The 21841-nt window shown below is 37.0% G+C and overlaps 2 protein-coding genes across 2 annotated transcripts in view; both read left to right on the top strand.

The window, feature by feature from the left end:
• The window catches only part of AGBL1 (AGBL carboxypeptidase 1), a 728885-nt gene that overhangs the window by 353201 nt on the left and 353843 nt on the right, over positions 1–21841 (top strand). The window lies entirely within an intron of this gene.
• On the top strand, positions 19741–20709 carry LOC133085751 (ragulator complex protein LAMTOR3-like). Its single transcript, XM_061182940.1, has 2 exons — positions 19741–19803; positions 20211–20709. The coding sequence occupies exons 1-2, from the start codon at positions 19741–19743 to the stop codon at positions 20604–20606; spliced, it is 459 nt and encodes a 152-aa protein (XP_061038923.1). The 3' UTR covers positions 20607–20709.

The following is a 21841-nucleotide window of genomic DNA, read 5'->3' as shown; positions in this document are numbered from 1 at the left end:
AATTGTTTTTGTAAATTTTAAGCTGATGCTTTTTTCTATTTCATTCTCACTAAATTCCATGGTGCTCAGGGAACCTGGACTCTGGGGGGGTAGTTCTTTTTTTTTCTTTAACACCTTTATTGGAGTATAATCACTTTACACTGGTGTGTTAGTGTCTGCTTTATAACAAAGTGAATCAGTTTGTGGGGGTTATTCTTTAATATTTATTGAGTCTTCTTTATGACATAGTCCCTGACAAATTTTTTATAGATATTCAATATATGGTATAAAGATGGGCATATTTTCTGTTGGGAACATAATTATTTAATAAGAAGCTTTTTGATCATGTTATTTAAATTTTATCCAACTTGCTCTTTTCTCTTTTTCTATTTGATCTAACAATTTTTTTTAAAAAGTTTGTTTAAAAAAAACAATATTAATTTTCCTTGGAACTCTTTTGTCCTGTCCAATGTTTTTGCCTTAAATTCTTCCCCCCCCCAATATTAGTATTGATAAATCAGATAAAAATAGATTTAGTGATTTTTTCACTAAATTTTTGTTTTTAATTTTTCTCTGGTAATTTGTTTTAAGTGTTCATTTTCTAAAGATTATATAGAGGGGTTTTTGGTTGCTTGTTTTTAGAAAATTCAATATATAGTACTGCCTTGTAGTAGATTATTTAATTTTATATTTATTGTGAGCATTGATCACTTTGGATTAATTCCTTCTGTCTTATTTTGTGCTATTTATTAAACATTTTTTCTTTGCTTCCATTTATTTAATCCCACATTTCCTACCTCTGTTGGCTTAGCAATTTTAAAATATTCCTTTGTTTTTCCCCTTCACCACTCTGGAAACTACTAATTATATTTTTATTGTGTTTGTATATTTCTCCTAATTAAAAAATATTGAAGTTCAGTATACATACAGAAAATTGCACACAACAAAAATGAAATTATCACAAAATTAACATTCATGTAACTGCCATACAAGAAATAAAACATTTCCAATATTTCAGAATTACAAAGCATTAATGCCTTTTAAAAAAGAAATATTTAAAGTTAATTAAGTTTCTTAAATTAGCTAAAGTTATGCAGTATCTCTGTACTTTCTCAAATGAGATGAGGACATTAGCAAACTTAACTAGTCATTAAACACTCTTTCCCACCTTCATTTATGTTGTTTTAACTTTAATTTTACTCACTTGAGACAGAGAAAGTCAACTATTTTATATCTGCAGTTACATAAATTTTCAAACTGCATCTTACTTCCTTATCTGTGTGCTTGTTTTGTTGTTGTTGTTGTTGTTTTTTAAACATCTTTATTGGAGTATAATTGCTTTACAATGGTGTGTTAGTTTCTGCTCTATAACAAAGTGAATCAGTCATACATATACATATGTTCCCACATCTCCTCCCTCCTGCATCTCCCTCCCTCCCACCCTCCCCATCCCACCCCCCAGGCGGTCACAAAGCACAGAGCTGATCTCCCTGCGCTATGCAGTTGCTTCCCACTAGCTATCTATTTTACGTTTGGTAGTGTATATATGTCCATGCCACTCTCTCACTTTGTGACATCTTACCCTTCCCCCTCCCCATATCTTCAAGTCCATTCTCTAGTAGGTCTGTGTCTTTATTCCCATCCTGCGACTAGGTTCTTCATGACCTTTTTTTCTTTTTTTTTTTATCCCTTAGATTCCATATATATGTGTTAGCATACTGTATTCGTTTTTCTCTTTCTGACTTACTTCACTCTGTATGACAGACTCTAACTCCATCCACCTCACTACAAATAACTCCATTTCGTTTCTTTTTATGGCTGAGTAATATTCCATTGTATATATGTGCCACATCTTCTTTATCCATTCATCCGATGATGAACATTTAGGTTGCTTCCATGTCCTGGCTATTGTAAATAGAGCTGCAATGAACATTTTGGTACATGACTCTTTTTGAATTATGGTTTTCTCAGGGTATATGCCCAGTAGTGGGATTGCTGGGTCGTATGGTAGTTCTATTTTTAGTTTTTTAAGGAAACTCCATACTGTTCTCCATAGTGGCTGTATCAATTTACATTCCCACCAACAGGGCAAGAGTGTTCCCTTTTCTCCACACCCTCTCCAGCATTTATTGTTTCTAGATTTTTTGATGATGGCCATTCGGACCGGCGTGAGATGATATCTCATTGTAGTTTTGATTTGCATTTCTCTAATGATTAATGATGTTGAGCATTCTTTCATGTGTTTGTTGGCAATCTATATCTTCTTTGGAGAAATGTCTATTTAGGTCTTCTGCCCATTTTTGGATTGGGTTGTTTGTTTTTTTGTTATTGAGCTGCATGAGCTGCTTGTAAATCTTGGAAATTAATCCTTTGTCTGTTGCTTCATTTGCAAATATTTTCTCCCATTCTGAGGGTTGTCTTTTGGTCTTGTTTATGGTATCCTTTGCTGTGCAAAAGCTTTTAAGTTTCATTAGGTCCCATTTGTTTATTTGTGTTTTTATTTCCATTCCTCTAGGAGATGGGTCAAAAAGGATCTTGCTGTGATTTATGTCATACAGTGTTCTGCCTATGTTTTCCTCTAAGAGTTTGATAGTGTCTGGCCTTACATTTAGGTCTTTAATCCATTTTGAGTTTATTTTTGTGTATGGTGTCAGGGAGTGTTCTAATTTCATACTTTTACATGTACCTGTCCAGTTTTCCCAGCACCACTTATTGAAGAGGCTGTCTTTTCTCCACTGTATATGCTTGCCTCCTTTATCAAAGATAAGGTGACGATATGTGTGTGGGTTTATCTCTGGGATTTCTATCCTGTTCCATTGATCTATGTTTCCATTTTTGTGCCAGTACCATACTTTCTTGATTACTGTAGCTTTGTAGTATAGTCTGAAGTCAGGGAGCCTGATTCCTCCAGCTCCATTTTTCGTTCTCAAGATTGCTTTGGCTATTCGGGGTCTTTTGTGTTTCCATACAAATTGTGAAATTTTCTGTTCTAGTTCTGTGAAAAATGCCAGTGGTAGTTTGATAGGGATTGCATTGAATCTGTAGATTGCTTTGGGTAATAGAGTCATTTTCACAATGTTGATTCTTCCAATCCAAGAACATGGTATATCTCTCCATCTGTTTGTATCATCTTTAAATTCTTTCATCAGTGTTTTATAATTTTCTACATACAGGTCTTTTGTCTCCTTAGTTAGGTTTATTCCTAGATATTTTATTCTTTTTGTTGCAATGGTAAATGGGAGTGTTTTCTTAATTTCACTTTCAGATTTTTTATCATTACTGTATAGGAATGCAAGAGATTTCTGTGCATTAATTTTGTATCCTGCTACTTTACCAAATTCATTGATTAGCTCTAGTAGTTTTCTGGTAGCATCTTTAGGATTCTCTATGTATAGTATCATGTCATCTGCAAACAGTGACAGCTTTACTTCTTCTTTTCCGATTTGGATTCCTTTTATTTCTTTTCCTTCTCTGATTGCTGTGGCTAAAACTTCCAAAACTATGTTGAATAATATTGGTGAGAGTGGGCAACCTTGTCTTGTTCCTGATCTTAGTGGAAATGGTTTCAGTTTTTCACCATTGAGGACGAGGTTGGCTGTGGGTTTGTCATATATAGCCTTTATTATGTTGAGGAAAGTTCCCTCTATGTCTACTTTCTGCAGGGCTTTTATCATAAATGGGTGTTGAATTTTGTCGAAAGATTTCTTTGCATCTATTGAGATGATCATACGGTTTTTCTCCTTCAATTTGTTAATATGATGTATCACGTTGATTGATTTGCATATATTGAAGAATCCTTGCATTCCTGGAATAAACCCCACTTGATCATGGTGTGTGATCCTTTTAATGTGCTGTTGGATTCTGTTTGCTAGTATTTTGTTGAGGATTTTTACATCTATGTTCATCAGTGATATTGGCCTGTAGTTTTCTTTCTTTGTGACATCTTTGTCTGGTTTTGGTATCAGGGTGATGGTGGCCTTGTAGAATGAGTTGGGGAGTGTTCCTCCCTCTGCAATATTTTGGAAGAGTTTGAGAAGGATAGGTGTTAGCTCTTCTCTAAATGTTTGATAGAATTCGCCTGTGAAGCCATCTGGTCCTGGGCTTTTGTTTGTTGGAAGATTTTTAATCACAGTTTCAATTTCAGTGCTTGTGATTGGTCTGTTCATATTTTCTATTTCTTACTGGTTCAGTCTTGGCAGGTTGTGCATTTCTAAGAATTTGTCCATTTCTTCCAGGTTGTCCATTTTATTGGCATAGAGTTGCTTGTAGTAATCTCTTATGATCGTTTGTATTTCTGCAGTGTCAGTTGTTACTTCTCCTTTTTCATTTGAAATTCTATTGATTTGAGTCTTCTCCCTTTTTCTCTTGATGAGTCTCGCTAATGGTTTATCAATTTTGTTTATCTTCTCAAAGAACCAGCTTTTAGTTTTGTTGATCTTTGCTATTGTTTCCTTCATTTCTTTTTCATTTATTTCTGATCTGATCTTTATGATTTCTTTCCTTCTGCTAACTTTGGGGTTTTTTTGTTCTTCTTTCTCTAATTGCTTTAGGTGCAAGGTTAGGTTGTTTATTCGAGATGTTTCCTGTTTCTTGAGGTAGGCTTGTATTGCTATAAACTTCCCTCTTAGAACTGCTTTTGCTGCATCCCATAGGTTTTGGGTCGTCGTGTCTCCATCGTCATTTGTTTCTAGGTATTTTTTGATTTCCCCTTTGATTTCTTCAGTGATCACTTCGTTATTAAGTAGTGTATTGTGTAGCCTCCATGTGTTTGTATTTTTTACAGATCTTTTCCTGTAATTGATATCTAGTCTCATAGCATTGTGGTCGGAAAAGATACTTGATACGATTTCAATTTTCTTAAATTTACCAAGGCTTGATTTGTGACCCCAGATGTGATCTATCCTGGAGAATGTTCCGTGCGCACTTGAGAAGAACGTGTAATCTGCTGTTTTTGGATGGAATGTCCTATAAATATCAATTAAGTCCATCTTGTTTAATGTATCATTTAAAGCTTGTGTTTCCTTATTTATTTTCATTTTGGATGATCTGTTCATTGGTGTAAGTGAGGTGTTAAAGTCCCCCACTATTATTGTGTTACTGTCCATTTCCTCTTTTATAGCTGTTAGCAGTTGCCTTATGTAATGAGGTGCTCCTATGTTAGGTGCATATATATTTATAATTGTTATATCTTCTTCTTGAATTGATCCCTTGATCATTATGTAGTGTCCTTCCTTGTCTCTTGTAACATTCTTTATTTTAAAGTCTATTTTATCTGATATGAGTATAGCTACTCCAGCTTTCTTTTCATTTCCATTTGCACGGAATATCTTTTTCCATCCCCTCACTTTCAGTCTGTATGTGTCCCTAGGTCTAAAGTGGGTCTCTTGTAGACAGCATATATATGGGTCTTGTTTTTGTATCCATTCAGCAAGCCTGTGTCTTTTGGCTGGAGCATTTAATCCATTCACGTTTAAGGTAATTATCGATATGTATGTTCCTATGACCGTTTTCTTAATTGTTTTGGGTTTGTTTTTGTAGGTCCTTTTCTTCTCTTGTGTTTCCCACTTAGAGAAGTTCCTTTAACATTTGTTGTAGAGCTGGTTTGGTGGTGCTGAATTCTCTTAGCTTTTGCTTGTCTGTAAAGCTTTTGATTTCTCCATCAAATCTGAATGAGATCCTTGCTGGGTAGAGTAATCTTGGTTGTAGGTTCTTCCCTTTCATCACTTTAAGTATATCATGCCACTCCCTTCTGGCTTGTAGAGTTTCTGCTGAGAAATCAGCTGTTAACCTTATGGGAGTTCCCTTGTATGTTATTTGTCGTTTTTCCCTTGCTGCTTTCAATAATTTTTCTTTGTCTTTAATTTTTGCCACTTTGATTACTATGTGTCTCTGCATGCTTCTCCTTGGGTTTATCCTGTAGGGGACTCGCTGAGCTTCCTGGACTTGGGTGGCTATTTCCTTTCCCGTGTTAGGGAAGTTTTCGACTATAATCTCTTCAAATATTTTCTCTGGTCCTTTCTCTCTCTCTTCTCCTTCTGGGACCCCTATGATGTGAATGTTGTTGCGTTTAATGTTGTCCCAGAGGTCTCTTAGGCTGTCTTCATTTCTTTTCATTCTTTTTTCTTTAGTCTGTTCCGCAGCAGTGAATTCCACCATTCTGTCTTCCAGGTCACTTATCCGTTCTTCTGCCTCAGTTATTCTACTATTGATTCCTTCTAGTGTAGTTTTCATTTCAGTTATTGTATTGGTCATCTCTGTTTGTTCGTTCTTTAATTCTTCTAGGTCTTTGTTAAACATTTCTTGCATCTTCTCAATCTTTGCCTCCATTCTTATTCCAAGGTCCTGGATCATCTTCACTATCATTATTCTGAATTCTTTTTCTGGAAGGTTGCCTATCTCCACTTCATTTAGTTATTTTTCTGGGGTTTTTCTTGTTCCTTCATCTGGTATATAGCCCTCTGCCTTTTCATCTTGTCTATCTTTCTGTAAATGTGGTTTCTGTTCCACAGACTGCAGGTCTGTAGTTTTTCTTGCTTCTGCTGTCTGCCCTCTGGTGGTTGAGGCTATCTAAGAGGCTTGATGGGAGGCTCTGGAGGTGGGTAGAGCTGACTGTTGCTGTGGCGGTCAGAGCTCCGTAAAACTTTAATTCACTTGACTGTTGATGGGTGGGGCTGGGTTTCCTCCCTGTTGGTTGTTTTGCCTGAGGCAACCCAACACTGGAGCCTACCCGGGCTCTTTGGTGGGGCTAATGGCAGACTCTGGGAGGGCTCACGCCAAGGAGTACTTCCCAGAACCTCCGCTGCCAGTGTCATTGTCCCCACGGTGAAACGGAGCCAGCCCCCACCTCTGCAGGAGAACCCCCAACACCAGCAGTTATGTCTGGTTCAGTCTCCCCCAGGGTCACTGCTCCTTCCCCTGGGTCCCGATGCACACACTATTTTGTGTGCGCCCTCCAAGAGTGGGGTCTCTGTTTCCCCCAGTCCTGTCAAAGTCCTGCAATCAATTCCCACTAGGCTTCAAAGTCTGATTCTCTATGAATTCCTCCTCCCGTTGCCAGACCCCCAGGTTGAGAAGCCTGACGTGGGGCTCAGAACGTTCACTCCAGTGGGTGGACTTCTGTGGTATAAGTGCTCGCCAGTCTGTGAGTCACCCACCCAGCAGTTATGGGATTTGATTTTACTCTGATTGTGCCCCTCCTACCGTCTCACTGTGGCTTCTCCTCTGTCCTTGGACGTGGGGTATCCTCCTTGGTGAAGTCCAGTGTCTTCCTGTCGATGATTGTCCAGCAGCCAGTTGTGATTCTGGTGCTCTCGCAAGAGGGAGTGAGAGCACGTCCTTCTACTCCGCCATCTTGGTTAATCCCCTTAATTTTTTAAAATAAAAAATAAGAAAATAATTAAGAAAAAATTTATTAAGAAAAAATTTTTTTAATTTTTTAAAAATAAGAAAAAAATTGTTAAGAAAAAAATTTTTTTAATTTTTTAAAATAAAAAATAAGAAAAAATTTATTTCCAGCCACTATGGAGAACAATATGGAGGTTCCTTAGAAAACTAAAAATAGAATTACCATATGACCCAGCAATCCCACTATTGGGCATATACCCAGAGAAAACCGTAATTCAAAAAGACACATGCACCCCAATGTTCATTGCAGCACTATTTACAATAGTCAAGTCATGGAAGCAACCTAAATGCCCATCGACAGATGAATGGATAAAGAAGGTGTGGTACATATATACAATGGAATATTACTCAGCCATAAAAAGGAATGAAATTGAGTCATTTGTTGAGACGTGGATGGATCTAGAGACTGTCATACAGAGTGAAGTAAGTCAGAAAGAGAAAAACAAATATCGTATATTAACGCATGTATGTGGAACCTAGAAAAATGGTACAGATGAACCAGGTTGCAGGGCAGAAATTGAGACACAGATGTAGAGAACAAACATATGGACACCAAGGGGGGAAAACTGTGGTGGGGTGGGGATGGTGGTGTGCTGAATTGGGCAATTGGGATTGACATGTATACAGTGATGTGTATAAAATTGATGACTGATTAAAAAAATGTATACATATAAAAAAATTTTAAAAATAAAATAAAAAATTTATTAAGAAAAAAAAATTTTTTTACGTAAAAACAAAAAAAAACGGATGGACCGAACCCTAGGGCAAATGGTGAAAGCAAAGCTATACAGACAAAATCTCACACAGAAGCATACACATACACACTCACAAAAAGAGGAAAAGGGGAAAAAATAGTATATCCTGTTCCTAAAGTCCACCTCCTCAATTTGGGATGATTCGTTGTCTATTCAGGTATTCAACAGATGCAGGTACATCAAGTTGTCTGTGGAGCTTTAATCCGCTGCTTCTGTGGCTCCCAGGGTTCAGCTTTGGATTTGGCCCCGCCTCTGCGTGTAGGTCGCCTTAGGGCGTCTGTTCTTCGCTCAGACAGGACGGGGTTAAAGGAGCAGCTGCTTCGGGGGCTCTGGCTCACTCAGGCTGGGGGGAGGGAGGGGTACGGAGGAGGCGGGGCGAGCCTGCGGCGGCAGAGGCCGGCGTGACGTTGCACCAGCCTGAGGCGCGCCGTGCGTTCTCCCGGGGAAGTTGTCCCTGGCTCACGGGACGCTGGCAGTGGCGGGCTGAGCAGGCTCCCAGGAGGAGCGGTGTGGAGAGTGACCTGTGCTCGCACACGACTTCTTGGTGGTGGCAGCAGCAGTCTTATCGTTTCGTGCCCGTCTCTGGGGTCCGCGCTGATAGCCGCAGCTCGCGCCCGTCTCTGGAGCTCGTTTAGGCGGCGCTCTGAATCCCCTCTCCTCGCCCACCAGGAAACAAAGAGGCAAGAAAAAGTCTCTTGCCTGTTTGGCAGCTCCAGACCTTTTCCCGGACTCCCTCCCGGCTAGCTGTGGCGCACTAGCCCCTTCAGGCTGTGTTCACGCCGCCAACCCCAGTCCTCTCCCTGGGATCTGACCGAAGCCGGAGCCTCAGCTCCGAGCCCCCGCCCGCCCCGGCGGGGGAGCAGACAAGCCTCTCGGGCTGGTGAGTGCTGCTCGGCGCCGAGCCTCCATGCGGGAATCTCTCTGTTTTGCCCTCCGCACCCCTGTGGTTGCGCTCTCCTCCGTGGCTCCGAAGCTTACCCCCTCCGCCACCCGCAGTCTCCGCCCGCGAAGGGGCTTCCTAGTGTGTGGAAACCTTTCCTCCTTCACAGCTCCCTCCCACTGGTGCAGGTCCCGTCCCTATTCTTTTGTCTCTGTTATTTCTTTTTTCTTTTGCCCTACCCAAGTACGTGGGGAGTTTCTTGCCTTTTGGGAGGTCTGACGTCTTCTGCCAGCGTTCAGTGGGTGTTCTGTAGGAGCAGTTCCACGTGGAGATGTATTTCTGATGTATCTGTGGGGAGGAAGGTGATCTCCGCGTCTTACTCTTCCGCCATCTTGCCCAGACATCCACCGTTGTTGTTGTTTTGCACTAAAATACAGCCTTTAGTGGTTCTTTCAGTACTGATTTATGAGAACTAAATTCTCAACTTCATTTTAAGTCTGAAAATGTCTTCATTTCATCTTCACTTGAATGATACTTTATCCAGATATAAAATTCTAATTTGACAATTGTTTTCCCTTAGCATTTTGAAATTTTTTCTCTGTTGCCTTCAGGTTTTTATTATTAATAATATTAAATTTACTCACAATATAATTACCATTCCTTTGAAGGAAATTTGGCTTTTTTATTTGATAGTTTCAAGAATATTTCTTTTTATTTTCACTGCATGAAATAGCAGTGTCCTCTGGTTTTTAGTATGGCAGTGCACCCTATGGCTAGCTGTGCCTGATGTCCCTATGTTTGGGGCCTGTATAGTTTAATCATTTGAGAATAAATCTGTAGTCTTCAGACATAAAGGAGGAAGGAAGATTGCTTAGTCATATAACCTGGGGCATGGATCTGAGGGCCTGATTACTTTTCATAAAGACTTTCAACCAATACTGTGTTTAGACACTTTCTGTATGTCTCACAGGAAGAGATACTTTTTGCACACAATTTATGATTTTTTTCTCTTGTAAATTGGCTTGCTTCCTTTTGGTATATAAGTTTGAGGGATCTCTGATCTGTTAAATCACATACCACTAGACCATCTGCTTTCCATCTCTCAATATTTAGATATTTCTTGTCTGTCATCTCCTCTCCTATTTTCTGTATGTTTGAAGATTTATAAATATTTTCAAATCCTTTACAGTAATTCTTTTTTGGGGGGGAGAGGTTCTTGGAGATATAATGGATGACTGCATATATTCAGTCTTCTGTGTCTAAACAAAAATCCTTTCCATTAACATTTTGCAGACACTGGAAATTCTATTAACAGAAGATAGAGTCCTTCATTTCATAATTAGAAATATCCCAGGGAGACATAGCACATTAACTTATAATTATAAATGGCTGTTATGCTTTCGTCTTTATAATTGACCCCTGATTCAGAATTAATTGCTTCCATATCCCTGTTATAGCTCCTTCACATATTTATGGTTTTTGGTAGGCAGTCCTCAATAACTAGACTGTGAACTAGTTAGGATTATGTTTCAGGCACTTTTGCCTTTGAGTATCATTAGTACCTATCACAGTACTTGGTACAAAGAGATTGCTTCATAAATGCCTCTTCAATAACATTGAATAATTTAGAATCAGAATTAACACAAAAAACTTTCAGCTATGACAAGAGTGTTTCTCACCCATTGCCGAGAAATTTGAACCAGATGATCCCAGACTTTTCTCCCAGATTTCTCCCACGATTTGATTGATTACTCGGTTTAGAAACTGGTATTGTGAGGAGATTAAACCTTCAAGTAATGATAAAATAACAGTATTATTTTATGTTTATATAATTTGTTTATTGTTTAAGGCGCTTCCATACCCATATATATTTTTCTAACCCTCACACATCCCTGAAATATTGGAGAATTGCAAGGTGTATTTTACTTTTATTTATTCTTTCAAAAATACAAGATACTGGTGGGGATAATTATCATCAATTTGGGATAATCCAAGAATATCCCCTTATTTCACATCATTTTCTGTAAAACTATCAGAAACAAAGGAACCAAGGAAGAGCTTCTTAAAGGGATAATAAAGCATGGAGCAAATGTCGATTGCCAAAGTAGAACCTGTAGTTTTTCTTTCCATTTTACTCTGCCCCTAGGGAGTGCTTTTGACCAATAATCAGTATACAGGCTGCAAAGAACAAAGAGCTTTATTTGGGGTCTTGAAAATTGCAACTCAAGAGACACAGACTCAGGTAAAGCTGAAAGTGTATTCCAGGGAAGAGAAAGAATCAGGGGTTTATAAAGGCAAAAACCACAAGGCTGTAGTCTGACATAAGAAAGGAAATATTTGTCCTTAAGGGATAAGCTGTCATGAGTAATTTTAGACTAAGGATCCAACAAGTATCTGGAATTTCTGGAACATTGGGTAGATGTTCTGGATGCCTGTATTAAGACAATAAGCGGTCAAAAGGTCAGATTCCATGTGGGCTGAGATGTGCATAAATCACACTTCCTCAATGGCCTCCTGGCTCCATTTTAGAGAACTCCCTTAGCAATATTGACTCTATTTTGATTTTCCTTTCACAACACCACCATGAGGCAGCTCATACCCTCTGTTTTTTGAATGGAAATAGGAAAAGACTTGGGCCAACATGTCTTCATCCTCAGAAATGCTCTCCTGGAGCCCCCGCCCACACAGACACAGACACAGACACACCTCTTCGCCCAAGCCCCTCATTCCCACCAGAAAATGACTCCAACTTTGAGCTTCTCTTCTCTAATTTTTTAAAGGGAGAATGTAAAGGGACCACTATTTATTTTTATACATAGCAAACAAAGTTCTTATTTAGTACAAACATTTAAACACAATTATAGGAATCCTAGAAATTCTTGCCCACAGAATAGTTGACAGTGAAAAGGAGTAATGATCATTTTTGCCTAGAGTAGAAAGACTTACCCTTGTTAGTTCTGAGAATTGTTTAATCTACTCTAAAAGAAGCAGGAGATCTGGGGATATGGGGTGGGCTGGGATTCCAGGAGAGAGGAATGATATAGGTTTTAGAAGGGCTGAGGTCTATACAATTTAGAACAAAGTGAAATGGAAGTAGCAAAGCCGAGATTAGACAAGAGAATATTTTAAAAATTGAGGAAAAGGTCCCAGAGCAAGATTTTTGGGTAGAAGCTTTAAACAGTGCTGATTCAGAGTAAAAAGAAGGAGTGCACATTGAATGGAAGCACATTTATTGTGAAATGTCGGAAATAAAATGCAACCTCCACTAATTGGTATTGTAGTTCATTTCTTGACTAGTCCCATAGAATGACGTTTTGAGCTTGGATTTTAGCTAGTAGGAAGTGTGCATCTTAAATGCATTGAAGGAAGCTAAAATTGTAAATAAATCATTCTGCCATCTTAAACTGACAACAAGGTGTTCAGTGAAAGTAGTGATCTGGTTAGCAGCAGAAACATTCAATTGTTATGTAAATCATGGGGAGCAGGGGAATGTTCCTTGTTCTTCTGAGAGATCAAATTAATTCACATCATATCACAGCACCAGGGATATCATCTGCTAATACCTAGCAGCTTTTCAGGTGTAACTCCCTTGGTGATCTCAAGAGTTTGTCAGTCGCCACTCTGAGCAGTTTTTCTGTTAGTTGTGAGAAAGCTGGATAATTAAGGAGTTTGGGGCCATGCAGACTGGCCAGGCAAAATGGACAAATGAAGAAAGTGCCACTGTTTTCTTCTCCTGAAGAATAAACAGATAAACGTCCATCACACAAGTGGGACTTAAGAGCTTTATGGAGCTGGCTGATGGAAAATCCTTTTATGATACATAGGTTTGTGGAGGGAAGCTTTGTCTTTGTCTCATAGCTTCCTGATGGTCATTAGGTTTCAAAAAACTTACCAACACATTGTGATTGACCTCCGAAAATGAAAGTTGGAGATTCACATAACAGGCAATAAATTTGAGGGCAAGTCGAAACACCTGACATAATTAAATCAAGACCCTCAGTAATAAACAAGTAGAAATAAGATATACAAAATTGATGTCATTCTTAAAATAACTGTATTCAGTATGTTAAATGTATTTTAAAGCATCATCATTATGACTTTGGTATATATGAGAAAATTTGGAAAGCAAGCTGTAGTTAAGAATTTCTAACATTATTCATAAGGCTCCTCTATATTTAGTTTTCAAATAGATTATTAATAAATTTTAAAAGGACAGGTTATTCCAAGTTTCAGTATGTAAATACATAGACATAGGCTGATAGAGTAAAACCTCAGTGATTAAGGAACTAATTAATGGAGTATCTACAATACGTAATGCATTTTTTCACAATTTTTATAATTGCATTTTAAAAATTGGGATATAATTCACATATACAATTCAGCCATTGCAAGTGTATAATTAAATGATTTTTAATATACTCACAAAGTGGTACAACCATCACCACTATCTTATTCCAGTACATTTTCGTTACCCCATTAGCGGTCACTCCCCATTCTCCCCTCCCTGTGGTCCCTGGAAATCACTAATATACTTTCTGTATCTATAAATTTGCCTATTCTAGGCGTTTCATGAAAATATTGTCATATGATATGTGGTCTTTTATATGTGGATCTTTCACTTAACCTAGTGTTCTCAAGGTTCATTCATTCGTTCCTTTTTTAACACTTCATTCCTTTTTATGGCTCAATATTTTTCCATTGTATGGATATACCACATTTGTTTATCCATTCATTCACTGATAGGCATTTGCCTTGTTTCCACTTTTTGGCTGTTATTAATAACGCTGCTATGAATATCTATGTACAAGATTTTATGTGGAGATATTTTTTCAGTTCTCTTGGGTGTATACTTAGGAGTGAAACTGCTGGGTCATATGGGGAATCTATGTTTGACATTTTAAGTAACTGCAAGACTATTGCAAAATAGGTAAAAAAATTTTATTGCCCTAGAATGTGTAAGAGTTTCAATTTGTACACATTCTCTAACATTTTTAAACTTTTTAATTTTAGCCATCTTTTTTAATTTAGTGTGTGAAATGGTATCTTATTGTGGTTTGGGATTGCATTTACCTTATAACTAATGATGGTGAATATATTTTCATGTACTCATCGGTCATTTGTATATCTGTTTTGGAGAAATGTCTATTCAAATACTTTGCCCAGTTTTTAATGGGTTTGTCTTATCAGATATATATGATTTGTGAAATTTTCTCCTATTCTGTTGGTTGTTTTTTACTTTCTTGCTGGTGTCCTTTGATACTCAAGAATTTTAAATTTTGATGAAATACAATTTATTTTTCTTTTGTCACTTTTGCTTTTGATAATATATCTATGAAACCATTGCCTAACCCAAGGTCACAAAGATGTAATCCAGTGTTTCTTTCTAGTTTTGTAATTCAGTTTTAGTATTTAGGCCTATGATCCATTGTGAGTTAATTTTTGTGTCATATGAGATAGGGGTCCAAAATCATTCTTTTGCATTTAGGTATTCAGTTTTCCTAGCACTATTTCTTGAAAAGACTATTTTTTTTTCTCATTTGTAGTTATTTTGAAATTGGGAAGTGTGAGTGCTTCAACTTGGTTCTTCTTCTCTTTCAAGAGTGTCTAGTCTATTCTGTGTCCTGAGGATTTGCATGTGAATTCTAAGTTATTCTGTGTCCTGAGGATTTGCATGTGAATTCTAAGTTCAGGTTGTCAAATTCTGAAGAAAAAACAAACGTAGCTAGAACTTTGATAGATATTGTATTGAATCTTTGGATCTATCTGATGAGTATTGCCATTTTGACAATATTAAGTCTTCAAATCCATGAACAGAGGATGTTGTTCCATGTATTTAGGTGTTCTTTAATTTCTTTCAATAATGTTTTCTAGTTTGCAATGTATAAGTCTTGCACTTCTTTGGATAAATTTGTTCCTAAGTGTTTTATTCATTTTGATGCTATTCCATTATAAATGGAATTGTTTTAATATTTTATTTTCAGATCGTTCATTGCTAGTGTATAGAAATACAGTCAATGTTTGCACATTGATCTTGCATCCTGTGTCTTTGCTGAACTGATTTATTAGCTCTATTTTTTTTTTTTTTTGGTAGATTCTTGAGGATTTTCTATATACAGGATTATTTCCTCTGCCAGTAAGGGTAATTTTACTTCTTTTCCAGTTGGGATGCTTTTTGTTTCTTCTTACCTAATTTCTCTGGCTAGCATTCCCGATACAATGTTGAGAACATGTGGTGAGAGCAGACATCCTTGGTTCATTACAGATCTTTGGGGAAAGATTTCAGTCTTTCACCGTTAAGTATGATAACAGCTGTGGGATTTTAATAGATATTCTTTATTATGTTGAAGAATTTCCCTTCTATTCTTAGTATTTTGAGTGTTTTCTATGATGAAATGGTGATGGATTTTGTAAAATGGTTTTGTGCATCTACAAAGATGATAATGTATGTTGTTTTGTCCTTTATTTTATTAATATGGTGTATTACATTGATTGATTTTTAACATTGATTTTCATGATGAACAAACCTTCAAATCCTGGAATAAATCCCACCTGTTTGTGAACAACATGTATAATCATTTTTATATGTTGTTTCATTTGGTTTGATAGTATTTTGAGGAGAATTTTTAGATATACATATATTTATAAGGGATACTGATATCTAGTTTTCTTTTCTGTAATATCTTTGGTTTTGGTATCAGAGTAATACAGATTCATAGAAAGAGCTGAGAAGTGTTTCCTCCTCTTTTATGTTTTAGAAAAGTTTGTGAATAATTGATTTTAATTCTTTAAAAGTATAGTAGAATTTACCAGTGAAACCATATGGTCCGGGGCTTTCTTTTAATATAGGCACTTGAGTACATTACTTAATTTTCACGTTTGTGAATTTCCTCAAATTTCCCTTTGCTATTGATTTCTAATTTCATCTGCTTTTGATCATAGAACATACTTTGCATGATTTGAATCTTTGAAATTTATTAAGACTTATTTTGTGACCTATCGTGTGATCTATTTTGGAGTATACTCCATGTGCACTTCAGTAGAATGTGTGCAGTTTGCTGTATTGGACCACGTGTTCTATAGTTGTCTGGGAGTCTAATTGGTTTATAGTTTTATGCATGTCTTATGTTTCCTTGTTGATCTTCTGTATAGTTGTCCTATCCATTACTGAAAGTGAGGAACTGAAATCTCTAAGTATTATTATAGAATTGTCTGTTTCTCACTTTGGTTCTTTCAGTTTTGTTTTGTTTTGTTTTCGTATATTATGCTACTCCTTTATTATGTGCATGTACAAGTTAAGTAATGTACTCATTACTTCAGTCAAAGCAGATATCAGAAAAATCATTAAAAGAAATGGAAACAAAATGTACCAAAATTATGGTATAAACTAAAAGCATTGCTTAGAGGAAATATAGTTGCAAGTGCCTATATTAAAATAAATAAATAAATAAAGATCTCAAGTCAATAATCCAAACTTCCTTCTTAAGAAACTAGAAAAGAAAAGAAAATTACTTAATTTTCACGTTTGTGAATTTCCTCAAATTTCCCTTTGCTATTGATTTCTAATTTCATCTGCTTTTGATCATAGAGCATACTTAGATTCTATATATATGTGTTAGCATACGGTATTTGTTTTTCTCTTTCTGACTTACTTGACTCTGTATGACAGACCCTAGGTCCATCCACCTCACTACAAATAACTCAATTTCATTTCTTTTTATGGCTGAATAACATTCCATTTTATATACGTGCCACATCTTCTTTATCCATTCATCTGTCGATGGACACTTAGGTTGCTTCCATGTCCTGGCTATTGTAAATAGAGCTGCAATGAACATTGTGGTACATGACTCTTTTTGAATTATGGTTTTCTCAGAGTATATGCCCAGTAGTGGGATTGCTGGGTTGTATGGTAGTTCTATTTTTAGTTTTTTAAGGAACCTCCATACTGTTCTCCATAGTGGCTGTATCAATTTACATTCCCACCAACAGTGCAAGAGGGTTCCCTTTTCTCCACACCCTCTCCAGCATTTATTGTTTGTAGATTTTTTGATTAATGAGTTTCTTGAATGTGTAAATTAATGTTTTTCATCAAATTTAGGAAGGTTTTGTTCATTATTTCTTTAATCATTCTTTCTACTTCTTTGTCTTTCTCTTTCCTCTCTTTCTGGGTCTCCTGTTATATGTATATTGGTGTGCTTGTGGTGTCCTAATGGTTTTTGAGACTGTTCATTTTTTAAATTCTTTTTTATTTTTGTTCCTGAGATTGTATAATTTCAATTTAACTATCTTCAATTTCACTAAATATTTCTTCTGTCTGCTCAAATTTTCTACTGAGCACCTTTAGTGAATTTCTCATTTCAGTTATTACACTTTTCAACTCCAGACATTTTATTTGCTTCTTTTATGTAATTTCTATCTCTTTATTGATAATATCTCTTTGTTGAGACACAGATCTCATACTTTCCTTTAGTTCTTCAGATCCAGTGGACTAAGTTTTCCTTAGTCTTTTAAACATGTATACATACATATAATAGATGATTTGAATCTTTCTCAGAAAGTCTGATATCTGGGCTTCCACAGGGACAGTTTCTATTAACTGCTTAATTTCCTATGTATGAGCCATACTTTTTTCTTTCTTTTCTTTTTTTTTTTTTTTTTTTGCATGACTCATAAAAAGTAGAAATTTTAAATAACATTAGTTATGCTTCAATTCTGGAAATCAGGTTCATCCTCTATGCCAGAGTTTGTTATCATTTGTTTAGCAACTTTTTTGAATTAATTTTGTAAAGCCTATATTATTTGTAATATGTGGTCACTGAAGTCTCTGCTCGGCTAGCTTAGTGGTCATTTAGTTATTAGATAGAGATGTTCTTATTTGCCTGGAACTAATAAGTCCCATAGCCTCTGCTGGAGGGCTTGTAGGCATGTTGGGACGTGCCATCAATACTCAAGCTAACAACTCTGCTTTACTCTTTATTTCCTGCTTGTGTAGAACCTCAAGGTTAGTCACAGGTGAGAACCCAGTGCCTTTTTTAGGTCTTTTCTGAGTGTGAACACTGGCATGCACAGAGGCCTGGGTATTCACACAATCCTTTGCGTTTATATACCCAGAATAGGTTGGAGATTTTTTTCAAATTCCCCTATGGACATTTCTTTCCCCAGCTTTTAGTTTTAGATTTTGTGGTTAGTTCATTGTTTACCCAACTGCTGTCCACTGCCTCAGACAGCCATGATGTTCAGCAATTGCCTCTGATTGTTTTTTAGAAATACCCCTGGGAAAAAGGCTGTTTCCACACGACAAGCTCTGAATTAGGTAAAATAAAGACCAGTGCTACTTATTTCTTTTGCCTATCATCAGGAAACAGAGCTAACACTCCTCCAATGGCTTTTCAACAAAACAACCTTATTGAAGAATCTTGACACAACTTGCAAGACATCACTAATTAGATTTCACTTGCCATCTGCTACACTATCCTTGTCAGAGACCAGTAAAATGTAAATTAAGAACAGATGACAGAATGAAAGGAGAAAATGACACCTTCCTGTTGATTGTGGCTACCCAATCTGGATCCTGGGGAAACGATGCAATATTATCCAAAGGATTGCTTCTTGTCTTAGGCTAACAGAATTGGCATTGAATGAATAAATGTGTCCATTTTATTTCTTTAAGTTTTATTTGAGGTTTTCTTACCTTGGAAGAGGGGTGAAGAAGAAGGAGAGCAGATATTGTCTTATATAGGAGAAGTTTTCTTATAAAATATAATTTTGATAATTATTCTCTTTGATAAAGAGATGTAAAAGTTATATTAACTATGTTTAGCTTGAAGTGTATATTTTAGTTTAAAATATACAGTAGATCAAAGATAACATTTTTTTTCTGGTCCATGAGACCTAGCTATAAAGATATTTTGAATTTTCATATTACTAAAATAACTCCCTGAATAAAAGGATGAAGTCAAGCTACTAATGAGAAACCTGTCTGATTTTATTCTGCATCTTAATGGAAATAAGCCAAAGTAAAGTAACTTCAAACTTTTTATGAAATATCTTTGAGGGAGCTAGTGGTGAGTTGTAGTCAAATTCTGTATATACATTTTAAGGCAGAGTCTGTACGGTTTGCTGATAAGTGGGATTAGGGGTATGAAATAAGGAGGCATCAAAGATGACTATAAGATATTTGGTTTGAGAAGCCAAAGAAATGGGGGAGCCATTTACTGAGGATAGTGAGAAAGTAGTTGGTATTTCCTCCTTTGTTTATAAAGTCTAATAAATAGTTCCTTTGCCTTTCTAAGTTCCTGGCATGGTATGTGTGTGTAATTTAGCTGAACAATATACAGTAGTCCCCTCATCTGTTTTTTCTTTCCCCCCCTACGGTTTCAGTTACCTGAGGTTAACCACGGTCAGAAATTATTAAATGGAAAATTTCAGAAATAAACAATTCATAAAATTTAAATTGCATGCCATTCTGAGCAGTGTGAAGAAATCTCAAGCAGTCCCACGCCGACCCTCTTGGGATGTGAATGATCCCTTTGTCCAGCTGCTCCACAGTGAACATGCTACCTGCCCATTAGTCATTTAAGTAGCCATATGTGTTATCAGATCAACCATCGCAATATCACAGTGCTACATTCAAATAACAGTTATTTTACTTAAAAACTGCCCCAAAGCACAAGAGCATTGATGCTAGAAAAAACATAGTATATATTGGGTTCGGTACTATCCATGGTTTCAGGCATCCACTGGGGGTCTTGGAATGTGTCCCCTGTGGATAAGGCAGAAGCTACTGTAAATGGCCTGCAGAGGAGCAGGATAAGAGTCAAGCCAGCACCAAACCTTTCTGCATGAAAATAGAGCATGCCAAGAGAAAATGAGGACAAATTACAATGAGGTATCACCTCACACCCGTTAGAATGGGCATCATCAGAAAATCTGCAAACAACAAATGCTGGAGAGGGTGTGGAGTAAAGGGAACCCTCTTGCACTCTTGGTGGGAATGTAAATTGATACAGCCACTATGGAGAACAGGATGGAGGTTCCTTAGAAAACTAAAAATAGAATTTCCATATGACCCAGCAATCCCACTACTGGGCATATACCCAGAGAAAACCATAATTCAAAAAGACACATGGACAAATCACGTGACAGCGGCTTTTAGAGGAACCTGTGTCAGAAGCTGTCCTCTGAAGTGACAGCTCAGGGAACCGGGCAGCCCAGAAACCCAGGACCTAAAACGATTCCTGTACAAAAAATTACCAAGTGTTGAGGGGCTCCATGCTATTGTTGTGTCAGATAGAGATGGCGTGCCTGTCATTAAAGTGGCCAATGATAATGCTCCAGAGCACGCTTTGAGACCTGGTTTCTTGTCTACTTTTGCCCTTGCAACAGACCAAGGGAGCAAACTTGGACTTTCAAAAAATAAAAGTATCATCTGTTACTATAACACCTACCAGGTGGTTCAATTCAGTCGTTTACCTTTGGTGGTGAGTTTCATAGCCAGCAGCAATGCTAATACAGGACTAATTGTCAGCCTAGAAAAGGAACTTGCTCCATTATTTGAAGAATTGAGACAAGTTGTGGAAGTTTCTTAATCTGGCAGTGGTTTCTATGTATACCTTATCTTCATTATATCAGACAGTATCAATCCAGCAATCTTTAGACCACAACAACACTTGTATCCGTGTACTCAAGAAAGGGCCCATTTTTCCACCTTACACTAGAGAAAGAGCCTATAGATAGAATTTACGGACAGATTGATTGTTATCTTTTCTTGTGTAGGGCCTTTTCCTATTTGTGAGATCTGGGGATTGCACAGAAATGGTTCAATCTATCACAGCTCCTATGGAGTTAGTCCAGTCACCAAATATGCATGAGATTCTATTCGGTGGCTCAGAATCAAAATGATACTTTGACCCACTTGAGCCATGGAGTGCTCCCTATTGTACAGTGTGCCAGGCCTGCAGAATGAAGCAGACTCTTTTTATTGTGAATAGTGAGGACATATTTTTCTTCGTATTATTTTATTTGCATTGAGAGGAAGATAAAATGGTTTAGTAAAAGTAATAAAATCAGTGCAATCACTAACTTTCCTTTGTATGTCTTGTTTTGCAGTACAGGTGAGTGTTACTAACTGATCTGATTCTTCTCAGAGGGCGCTGCTCTTTACTGGAAATGAAAATGATAGCTAATGGGTTTTTCCTCCACTCTGCTGTCTGTAACCAATCAGTGTTTTTTAATGTTTGTGTATTCTTTATAAAATTCAGATGTGATTCATTATTGAATTGTTTCCAATATTGGTATGTATGTAAACATGGTAGTATAGCCCTTTTTCTTCATACATGAGTATAAATAAAATAGTATTTTTAAAAGTAAAAAAAAAAAAAAAAAAAAAAAAAGACACATGCACCCAATGTTCACTGCAGCACTATTTACAATAGCCAGGTCATGGAAGCAACCTAAATGCCCATCGACAGACAAATGGATAAAGAAGATGTGGTACATATATACAATGGAATATTAGTCAGCCATAAAAGGGAACAAAATTGGGCCACTTGTAGAGATGTGGATGGGCCTAGAGACTGTCATACAGAGTGAAGTAAGTCAGAAAGAGAAAAACAAATATCGTATATTAAGGCATATATGTGGAATCTAGAAAGATGGTACAGATGAACCAGTTTGCAAGGCAGAAATAGAGACACAGATGTAGAGAACAAACATATGGACACCAAGGGGGTAAAGTGGGCGGGGGGTGGTGGGATGAATTGGGAGATTGAGGTTGACATATACACACTAATATGTATAAAATAGATAACTAATAAGAACCTGC

This window comes from Eubalaena glacialis, chromosome 2 (assembly GCF_028564815.1).
Source record: "Eubalaena glacialis isolate mEubGla1 chromosome 2, mEubGla1.1.hap2.+ XY, whole genome shotgun sequence".
In the NCBI taxonomy this organism is placed as follows: domain Eukaryota; kingdom Metazoa; phylum Chordata; class Mammalia; order Artiodactyla; family Balaenidae; genus Eubalaena; species Eubalaena glacialis.
The sequence above is the reverse complement of the archived record's forward strand: the minus strand, read 5'-3'. Positions and strand labels throughout refer to the sequence as shown.

Excerpts from the sequence above, each read along its gene's own strand:
- LOC133085751 (XM_061182940.1), top strand. The coding sequence starts at position 19,741 with ATGGTTTCAGGCATCCACTGGGGGTCTTGGAATGTGTCCCCTGTGGAT. Across the intron at positions 19,804-20,210 it reads TGGATAAGGCAGAAGCTACT|CTCAGGGAACCGGGCAGCCC; the intron begins GTAAATGGCCTG and ends CTGAAGTGACAG.